This window comes from Uranotaenia lowii, chromosome 3 (assembly GCF_029784155.1).
Source record: "Uranotaenia lowii strain MFRU-FL chromosome 3, ASM2978415v1, whole genome shotgun sequence".
In the NCBI taxonomy this organism is placed as follows: domain Eukaryota; kingdom Metazoa; phylum Arthropoda; class Insecta; order Diptera; family Culicidae; genus Uranotaenia; species Uranotaenia lowii.
This window is the reverse complement of record NC_073693.1, coordinates 133,801,718-133,812,775: the sequence shown is the minus strand read 5'-3', so window position 1 is coordinate 133,812,775 and position 11,058 is coordinate 133,801,718. Positions and strand designations below refer to the sequence as shown.

At 42.0% G+C, this 11,058-nt stretch overlaps 1 protein-coding gene across 1 annotated transcript; it reads left to right on the top strand.

Moving 5' to 3' along the window:
* Positions 1 to 205: 205 nt before the first annotated feature.
* LOC129752636 (uncharacterized) lies at positions 206 to 10,781 on the top strand. The gene is made up of 7 exons (XM_055748411.1): positions 206 to 546; positions 614 to 1,343; positions 8,441 to 8,929; positions 9,193 to 9,206; positions 9,280 to 9,489; positions 9,554 to 9,829; positions 9,990 to 10,781. The coding sequence occupies exons 1-7, from the start codon at positions 338 to 340 to the stop codon at positions 10,720 to 10,722; spliced, it is 2,661 nt and encodes an 886-aa protein (XP_055604386.1). The 5' UTR covers positions 206 to 337; the 3' UTR covers positions 10,723 to 10,781.
* Positions 10,782 to 11,058: the final 277 nt, after the last annotated feature.

Below are 11,058 nucleotides of genomic sequence, written 5' to 3'. Positions count from 1 at the left end.
TAAGGATGAATGTGGGAAGCGATAAGAGGCTGTAAGTTTATATTATTTTTTGTAAACAATTCTACGATCGACGCAAGTTATTACCAAATGTATTATATTACTGATTCTACTGATACAAAGTGACACACTACTGGAATGGGCAGACCTGGAACAGCTTATAATTAGAATTCCCCGCATGATGCCGCAGCCGTTATCAGTCTAATTTAAAGTCGCACCTAAACGACGACGAATCGTAAATGGTCAATAAACCGGTTGATACGTTAGGTTAGACCCGATACTGTCTGTGAGACGCGTGCTATATCCGTTCGTGGCTGCTTAACAACGTCTATAGGGATGAATGAAATTGCGGATGGACCTTGAATCGAAAACTGTCCCACCGGCAAACGATTCACGACGCACGACGCGACGGTATCAGTCGAGTGGATGCAGCCGAACCGAGATGATGGCGAGTTTCCGCGTGTTTTGTTTGATTTCAATCGTGATTGGTCTGAGTTGCGCATCACCGGCAACGATTGATGATAGCGATGATCAAATGTCATTTAGAAAGTAATTTCCCCGCTCTCGTTTGTCAGCTGTGCTCCAGATTACTGACCTAAGCTCTTTGATTGTTTAGTTTCAGAGTGTACGAGATTAGACCTTCATCACGCGATCAGCTGAGAGCATTACACGATCTAGCTAGTAATGAACCGGGGGTAGATTTCTGGATGTCACCGGGTACCGGTCGAAGTTCCTCAGTTATGGTGACACCGGATGCAGATGGCCCATTTCGCGCGTTGCTTACACATCACAACATTTCGCATCAAGTAGCGAACAATGATGTTCAGCAAACGATCGATCGTGTTAATCAACAGCAAACAAATCGCCAAAAACGAGACATGCGTGGGAGAAAGCGAACTTTCGCTTTCGACTATATTTGGAAGTTGCAGGAGATTTACGATTATTTGGATTACCTGGCCGAAACTTATCCCAACTTAGTGCGACTTAAAAATTTCGGTACCACTTTCGAGGGTCGTCCTCTGAAGTTCCTCACGATTTCAATCACCGGAGAGGTGAAACAATTTCGACCGGTTGTTTTCGTAGATGGCACAACTCATGCCCGTGAATGGGCCAGTCCAATGGCTGTTCTTTACTTGATTCATCAGCTGGTTGAAAATTCGATGGATAATGTTGATCTGCTGCGGAATACTGACTGGGTCATTGTGCCGATGGTGAACCCGGATGGATACGTTTATTCACATGAGAAGAATCGCCTCTGGCGCAAAAATCGATCCCGCGTTAATGAGCTCTGTGAAGGCGTCGATCTGAATCGTAATTTCCCCTTCCGGTGGAGTTTTACTGGAGCGGTAAGAATGGTTTTTCTTTATTTGTGGATAATTTTTGATGTGTTAAGTGTTGATCAAAAAAGTTGAGTCATTTTGAAAACGAAAACAGTGAAATCACAAGAAAATTATGACTAGACAACGTAACAATGGTAAAAAGTGTACAAATATAAAGTGATAAAAAGCTCGATATCTAGACATTTGATGAAGATATTGAAATTAAAAGTCTGAATAAGTAAAATGATGGAACAGTAATGTAAAAACGAAAAAAGTGGAAGTGAAAGAGGGGTTTTGTAAGTCTTGAATTAAAAAATCTAGATTTTTTGCAAGCATGCATAAAAACTTGAATGTGCAAAAAGTGGCATTGTGATAACCAGACTAAGTTAATATTAATTTTTTGTTTTCTTATCTGAATGCAGCAAACTTATTTGCAGTACATAATATATAATTTATATTTTATGCGTTACGTTTAATTGCTCATTTTACTGTAAAATTTATTATTTAAAACATTTTGCATTTCGAATTCGAAACTTTATACCGTAAAGGAGGGGAAGGACATTCTTATTCTTTGATTCCTCAACCATATCTCGTACTCTGTTGTGTTTGTGAGCCTACTTGGTTGAATGATTCAACTGAATCAAAGCGAAATACTTGTATATGAACTTTTCATTTACCGTGGTTGAATTAAAAGGAATCTTTCGATTGCTTTGATTCATATCTCGTAACCGGAATCTATAACAAAGATATCATGTTAAATAGAGCAGAACAACTACGCTTCACAGTGGGGCTGACCAGACCAATCAATGATCAAAATCTCATAACTTTTCAAATCAATACCTACTTATAGATTTGATGGCTTCAAAAAAGTTGTTCTTCGGTTTAATATCATTAGTTTGGTGTATTTTTTGAAAATGTAGATATTATAAAATTCGTTTTACACAATTTTGTTTGACCTATGATTATTTGCTTAAACCAATAAGAACCAATGCGCATTTCTGGAACCACGACTTGAAAACCTTAAGAAAAAAAATCTTTTCATAAGAGTAAGAGGATACAAAACTGATCACTTTTGGAAGGTTTTTCAGAAGTAAACAGTTTATTTGAAATTCGCCAAGGATATTTGAAGATTTTGAGATGCTTCTGTTGCTTTCCATCTTATCAAAAGCTCATAATGTTGAGATTTTGTGTACTTATTTTTTATTTCCGGGTATTTAAAGCCACGTGACGTTTTCCCTCCCACAATCAGTTCCGATCAAAATTAATGGAAAATTAGAAATTAATGAAAAAATTTCATACCGCAGTGGTATTTTCATTTTCAGGTAGACTATCCTTAAACTTTGATTTTTTTTAAGTTTTTTTTTAAATGTACTAACGCGAGGCCCCATGGTAGTAATAGGTGGTAGGTAATATCACCTCTTATTCACAACTCCTATCTCAACCTTCTCGTAGTGCCGGCTGGGATGCGAGTAACCTAAGCGGAGATAGGGTACCCAACCTCGGTGGATGCTTTGGTCGCATGCATACTGAGAAGGTAGTCCCCACGCGTTTGTTCTCAAGGTCAGGGGCGGCTGTCTCTCAGTGAGCAGCTGAGTTTATAAAATGCGGCTCCCGCCAAGATGGCAGGCCCATCGCAGGGTAGGAGCTTAGGCTAACAACCTTCTGCTCCAGATTTATTAAATTGTGACGGGATCCGAAAGAAACGACCGATAGGGACCTTTGGAGATGACTTTTAGCATGAAAACACGGACACGAATTGGAACTTGGAACGTTCCCCAACAACGCAAGCTGGCTCAACTTGCTAGAGAAGCAAAACCGCCTCAAGCTTGCAATTTTGGGACTGTGTGAAGTCTGTTGGCCTAACACTGGAGACCACAAAACACAATCCGGGCTGGTCCTATTTTACTCTGGCATACGAGGAGAACACGCTACTCGGGAACGAAGAGTTGGTTTCCTGTTAAACCCACAAGCCCATGTAGCTCTAATAAGATGGGAACTGTTATACGAAAGAATAATCGTAGCCAGATTTAGAAGACGGGTTAGAAACCTTAAAATTTCCAGTGTTAGCCAACTGACGTTGCCGATTTGCAGGAGAATGAGCAGTTTTATAGTCAACTGAATAGAGCGGTTGAGAAAATTCCGAGGTATGACATTCATATTCACTTGAGCGACTTCAACGCAAAGATAGGGTCCGATAATCAGGAACTTGAGCGCATCAAGGGACGCCATGGTCTAGAACAGATGAACGAAAAGGAAATGACTACATCTGCATCAGCCGAAAATGGAGAAGGAGCCTTCTTGATGACCGCAACAAACGAAGCACAGACATTGCATCTAACCATCACCTCGTCCTTGGCGAGATACAACTGAGAGTTGCGCGTGTCCAGCGGCGAGAGTAACAAGTCGGATGTCGATACGACGTCCGCCGGTTGGAGAATCCAGAGGCGAAAAGAGCATATGTAGAAAAGCTTGAATCAAGAGCCTTGGAACTGCCGACAGGCGGAACAGTCAAAGAACAGTGGTGTGAGATCAAGAATGCGTACTCTCGGTAAAATTTGTGGAAGAAGAAGTGAATGGATGTCGGATGAAACTGGACGATGGTCGATGATCGGAGAAAGGCAAAAGTCGCAATTGAGCAGGCATGTACCGGGTCAGCCAAAGCAGCCACCCGCTCACGATATAAGGAGCTGGAAAAGGCAGTTAAACGAACTTGTAGACGAGACAAGAGAGCCTGGACAAACTTCCTAGCCGAAGATGGAGAATGAGCCAATAGAGATATTCGATTACTTTATGACATTTCTCGCCGCCTTAATGATGCAAGGTTTAATGCAAGAATGCCGCTAAAATATCGAGCAAGTCAGTTACTGGCCGATCAAACAGATCAGCTCAAACCAGAGATGCCAATGTGCCTGATTTTTCAGGATTGGCCTGACTTTTCGAGGCTCAGCCTGACAAACTGATAAGCCATTGAATTTCTCAGATTTATGCCTGATTTTTGCGGATGTGATGAAAGATGGGCAGTAATGAACTGGATTGACCATTGCTGAAGTCAAAAAGTTAAAATATGGCTGAATCGAAGCAATCGATAGATTCCCTTTAATTCTTATTTAAAAAGGGAATGAAAGTGAATCTTGCGATTTCTTCGATTCACTAGAATTATTCAACCAAGTAGGCTCACAACACAACACATAGATATTAAAGTAAAAATGTGGAGCGATGACCAAAAATAAGGTTATCGCTCTGAACGAAATTTCCGTTACTTTACCGTTGCCTGATTTGGCATGGTTTATATTTCCCCAGTTCCCTAAATTTTTGGACTGAGCACTTCGAACTAGAGCTGGTAATGGTGATTTTTAACGACTGACATTTAACGAAAATGCCATCTAGATAGAAATCATCATTGCTTTTTGAACCCAAAGCATGCCTTCATAACATGTGGTTTATCAGTCTAGAGCGTTTTCGTTGATAGCTTCGACTCAACGCAATCACTTTCTTAACTGTAGTGACGGAGTCAGTTGCTGAGATTTAGCGAGCAAACGTATGTCAACGTGCTACTGAGTTTGTGATTGACATTTTACCTACCTACCTACCTAAGGGTCCGGCGCCGATTGACCGACGCATAGGGCTGAGATAAAAGATCTCCACTGCTGGCGATCCGGAGCCAACGTCTTCACTTGCTGCCAGCTAAGGGTCTCGTCAACTGTGCGGATTTCAGCGGCTAGACATCGCCGCCACGAGCTTTTGGGCCTGCCCCTTCTTCGATGCCCTTCTGGATTCCAGTCAAGCGCCTCTCTGCAAATCTCGTTTTCATTTCTTCGCAGCGTGTGTCCAATCCATCTCCACTTACGTTCCCGAATCTCGATGTCCAGAGCCTTTTGGTGACACCGGTGATGAAGTTCCACGTTTGAGATCCAATTGCCAAAGACTTGCAGTTTTCGCGTCGTCACCGTATGTGTGCACCAAGTTTCACCTTCGTACAACAATACGGATTTGACGTTTGAGTTGAAGATTCGGATCTTAGTTCGTAGAGTGATCTGGCGTGAGCGCCAGATGTTTCGGAGACTCGCAAAAGCAAATCGGGCCTTTCTCATCCGGGTTTCGATGTCCTTCTTGGTACCACCATCAGGCGTAATCTGGCTACCAAGATACTGGAAGCACTCCACTTTCTCAACCTGTTGTCCAGCTACCACGAAATTGGAACGATTTTCTGTGTTGATTTCCGACATTTATTTTGAGACCTGCTGCCTTGGAGGTTTCGGTGAGGTCATCGAGTTTGCTCTGCATGTCTTGTTGTGTTTGGGCAAGCAAAACAATATCGTCTGCCAAGTCAAGGTCGTTCAGTTGCTAAATCGCTGAAGGATTCCACGGCAATCCTCGGTTTGGTCTACAGTCAGTGATGGTTTGAATCATTTGACTTATTTTTGAATCATTTGGTTATAACTTCTTTTGAAAACATTTTTCCATGAAATGATGTTCTAAACTTTAGTAGATACAGATCTAAGCTACAACTTTCTTGTATGTCATAAATATGTATCTTCAATGTGGTATGAATTGTAGGATTTAATCCAACCCGCTAATCCAAATGATTGTGATTACGATCATTGCTCAAAAATTTAAACTTTTCGATTTCTCATTCATAAGGCATAAGAGATACAGGTTTGTGTTGGTCACAAAAGTTGCAGCTAAGATCTAGTTCTACTAAAGTTTAGAACATCATTTCTGGGAAAAATGTTTTCAAAAGAAGTTATAAGCAAATGATTCAAAATTAAGTCAAATGATTCAAACCATCACTGTCTACAGTCAATCGATCCAGTCAAGATCTCATCCATTACGATGAGAAAAGGCAGCGGTGACAAAATACATCCTTGTCTCACTCCAGCAGTTACCGGGATAGGTTCGGACAAGACACCGTGTCGTGCAAGACTTTGCACGAAAATGCCTCATACTGTGCTTCGATGAGATGGACTAGTGTCTCTAGGACCCCTCGTCGTCTTAGAGCAGCCCAGATGTTTTCGTGGTTCAGTCGGTCAAATGCTTTTTCGAAATCAACGAACACCAGCAGAAGAGAGTCCTGGAATTCGTTGATTTGTTCCAGTATTATTCGTAGCTTTGTGATGTGGTCCACACATGATCGTCCGGATCGGAATCCAGGTTGTTGCCGTCGGAGTGTAGCGTCGATTTTCTCCTGGATCCTGTTCAGGATCACTTTGCAGAGTTTTTTGAGAGTTGTACAGATCAAAGTTATGCCACGCCAGTTACCGCACTCTGTCAGGTCTCCTTTCTTCGGGACCTTTACGAGGATACCCTGCATCCAGTCGGCCGGGAATGTTGCAGTATCCCAAATGTTAGCGAAAAGACGATGCAACATTTGTGCTGACAAGGCAGGGTAGGCTTTGAGCATTTCAGCAGGAATGCAATCGATTCAGGTGCTTTGTTGGATTTCATGTCCTTGATTGCCGCTTCTATTTCAGCCAACGAGGGCGCTTCCGATAATTAATGACCGACATTTTACGGTCATGATTTATCACAGAAAATATTTAGTAAAACTCGGGTTTACATTCATGCACACGTGACTGTGCGTTAAAATAGAATAGGAAATAAAAAGGCGGGAAAATCCTTGCTTTCTGAAGCATGTTGCAGTCGTTTTATGGACTATCTAGTTAGCAGCTCGGCTTAATAACAATAATATGGAAATTCCGCTGTTGCCAGGTTAGATGAGAAATAACAACTTATAAATATCAACAACCGGCATTTAGCAGGCTATCATCTCAATGGAAACCAATGATATTGAATATTTACTATGTTAGCTTTCATTGAGAATCAAACAAAGAGGATTATCAGCCTGCTGATGATCGCTGACTGTGGCTCGGCGAAAAGTTGGAGTTTTGGAAAGTGATGATGATTGGAAAAAACAGTAGCCATCTTTAATTATGTCAAATTTTCCCAGCTCTGCTTCGAACAACTCTTCCGAGTCATGAATAGCGATGGACAATAGACTCCGCAGCTCGAAGCGCCAACAGTAAGTCGGGTTAATGACGTCAACTCGGAAGCGGCCTCACTGCCTGAAATAGAAGCGGCAATCAAAAACATGAAATCCAACGAAGCGCCTGGGATTGATTGCATCTCTGCTAGAATGCTAAAAGAAGACCCTGCCTTGTCAGCACAAATGTTGCACCGTCTGATCGATTGACTGTAGACCAAACCGGGGATTGCCGTGGAATCCTCCAATTCCTCCCCAAAGACAACAAGACATGCAGAGCAAACTCGACGACCTCACCAAAAGCTCCGAGGCAGCAGGTCTGAAAATCAATGTCGGACAGACCAAGTTGATGGAAATCAACACAGTAAATCTTTCCGATTTCGTGGTAGGTAGACAACAGGTTGAGAAAGTGGAGTGCTTCCAGTATCTTGATAGCCAGACAACGCCTGATAGTGGTACCAAGAAGGACATCGAAACCCGGACAGAAAAGCCCGATTTGCGTTTGCGAGTTTCCGAAACATCTGGCTTTCACGTCAGATAACTCTACGAACGAAAATCCTAATCTTCAACTCAAACGTCAAATCCATATTGTGGCCTGGCAACTGGATCTCAAATGAGGAACTTCATCGCCGGTGCCATCAAAGTGTACTAGAAATCAAGATTCAGGAACGTAAGTGGAGATGGATTGGACACACGCTGCGAAGAGATGAAAATGAGATTTGCAGAAAGGCGTTTGAATGGAATTCAAAGGACATCGAAGAAAAGGCAGACCCAGATACTCGTGGAGGCGAAGCCTAGCCGCCGAAATTCAAATTGTTGACGAGAATCTTGACTGGAACCAAGTGAAGACGCTGGCACCGGATCATCAACAGTGGAGGTCTTTTACAACGGCCCTATGCGCCGGAGAATGGACGTGGGACCGTTAAGTAGGTAAGTAAGTAAGTATAAACTTGGAATCATATGGTATCAGTCTCCTCATTCTCTCCTACTGAAAGTCATTGATCGAGACTCGAAAAATTTTAGTTTCTTTCGAAAAAAAACTGTGTTAAGAAAAATGATAATAAATCTTAAAAACCTTTATAATTAAAATGTTAATGTTAACTGTCTTGTTTCTCAAAATCGTTCTAATTTCTCCCAAAACCAGCAATGCAGCATAGGATACGCCGGACCAACTCCAGCATCGGAACACGAAACCCGGGGAATGATGCTGCTGATGGCCACCTACGCGCGCTCGATCAAGGTCTACCTGGCTGTTCATTCATGTGGAGACTACATTCTTTACCCGTACGGCTACGATTACGTTGCAGCGCCAAACGCCGCAGATCTTAAAGCACTGGGTGACAAAGCGGCCGCTGCCGTGACTGCCATCGGTGGACCGCAGTATCGGGTGGGAAGTGCCTCGACGTTACTTTATCCGGCCAATGGCAGCGATGATTATATTTACGGAAGTGTTGGGGTCGAGTATTCCTATACGTTGGAGCTGAGCTGTGGGAATTCTGGTGATGGATTCATCATAACCGATGCCGAGATGCAGAAGATTATCCAGGAAGCGTTCGAGATGTTTAAGGTTTTTGGAGAATTCGCTAGTCAGCAGACAGTTGCGCCTATGCAGAATGTTCTTTTTAAGGATGCGGTTTGATAGATTCCGTTTTTTTTTGTTTCTAGCATCAATAAATCGAAGCATCAATAAATTGAACAATTTTAACAATGGGCGCGTTTCAATTCATGCTTTATCTCTCGACCGGCGGGTTGGTCAATTGAGGTGGTGATAAATAATTCCGTTGATAAGAGTAAGGTGTTGTAGTCAATTTACGGATCGCAACTAGTCTTAGCGGAGAGCTACAATAGATACGATGAGGTTCTGGGTGACCGGTCTAGTTAATCTGCTATTTTTAGCAGGAACATTGGGGGTATCGTATACCGAGTATGAAGATAAATTCCTTGATGTCTGTCTAACAAAATAACAAAATGTCGTGTTTGAAGATTTCAGCTGTATGTTGTTAGTCCGGAATATCCTGAACAGTTAGAAAAATTGTATGAGTTACAACAAAATAATGATTACGATTTTTGGGATAAGCCTAGACTGAACAGGAAGGCACGTGTTATGGTAAGCAATCTTGATGTAGGCGAGTTCGAGGAATATTTGGAAAAGCACGATATCGAGTACGATTATGTCGTGGAAAATGTTCAACAGTAAGTTTTATAAAGACAAAATTCTGAATTTTATCTTATTGTAACTCCAAACAACATATTGCAGATTTCTAGATAAAGAAAGGAAGAGAAATGAGGAACATCATAAAAAGGTTAAACGGAACTTCAATTCGAAAGCTGCTCCAGATCTAGAACACTATTGGACTTTGGATGAGATCTACACCTACATAGATCAACTGGCTGCAACCAATGAAATGGTAACGTCTTTTGAAATCGGGAGAACAGCTGAAAACCGTCCAATCAAAGCATTGGGTATTTCTAAAACTGGTGAGATTTCCATGGAGCGACCCATCGTATTCATGGACTCAGGAATTCACGCCCGGTAAATTATAGAACATATCAGTAATTTAAAAGTTCCATAACACGGTTTCAAATGAGCAGGTCTTCCAGGATAAGCAATCATTTAGTTGATATGGGACTTTGGTTGCTTGATATTGACATTCTTCAATACTCATCTATCAATTCTAATTAAAAAATTTCAGTGAATGGGCTGGTGTGATGTCGGTTGTCTACATGATAACTCAGTTTGTTGAAAATTCGGAGCAATTCCTCGATCAATTAGAAAACACCGATTACGTCATAATCCCGGTCATGAATCCCGACGGCTATGTCTACACTCACGAGGAAAATCGTCTGTGGCGAAAGAATCGAGTTCAAAACAATGTTTTGTGCCGCGGTGTAGATCTGAATCGCAATTTCCCAAAAGCGTGGGCTTTCGCCAGCAACGAATGCACCAACAATTTTGCAGGAACGGGACCATCATCGGAAGCTGAAACTCAAGCAATGATGGACTTCATGGCCAGATTCCAGAAGGCCATCACCATGTATATCGCAGTACATACATATGGGGAATTGATCCTGTGGCCGTGGGGCTACGATTTCATTCATTGCGACAACGCCCAAGAACACGACGACCTGGGAAAACAAGCTAGGGATGCCATTGTAGCCATTGGTGGCGATGAGTGGGAGGTTGGAAATTCGGCTGATGTTTTGTACCTTGCAACGGGAGCTACCGACGATTATGCCTATGAACAGGGTGCACGATTGGCTTACACTATCGAGCTGACCGGTGGAGGATATGAGGGTTTCGATCTGCCCGTTGAGAGCTTGGGAAAAGTCATGCGAGAGACATTCGAAATTTTCAAAATTTTCGGAAAGTATGCAGGAACTGTACCTTTGCCTTCCTCCGAGCAGTTAGAGCTTGATGGCGAATAACTATAAAAAGTGTTCAATGAAAAGGTAGACAGATAAATAAATCCGTGTGTGTATTTTAATCTTTGACAATCAATCGGTCAGATACCGGATGACAAAGTTATCTTTATCATCGATGACACTCTTTAAATTGAAATTTTAAATTGTGTTGGATTCCATGGGCTATTCACGATCTGCATTGCGGGAACTTTTATTTGGTATCAATGCATGAACAAGTGATAGAGACTAAGTTATCTTTTGATTAACGAGACTAAACATGTCAATCATAGTTGAAATCAGATAAGTGCATTGAAAAGATAAACGAAGTTATTTATTGCTCAGTACTGGTTTAGTGTTTGA

Coding starts and splice junctions, on each gene's coding strand:
- LOC129752636 (XM_055748411.1), top strand. CDS start 338: ATGAAATTGCGGATGGACCTTGAATCGAAAACTGTCCCACCGGCAAAC. Junction 1,344..8,440: donor GGTGGAGTTTTACTGGAGCG/GTAAGAATGGTT, acceptor TCCCAAAACCAG/CAATGCAGCATAGGATACGC. Junction 9,490..9,553: donor GTCGTGGAAAATGTTCAACA/GTAAGTTTTATA, acceptor AACATATTGCAG/ATTTCTAGATAAAGAAAGGA.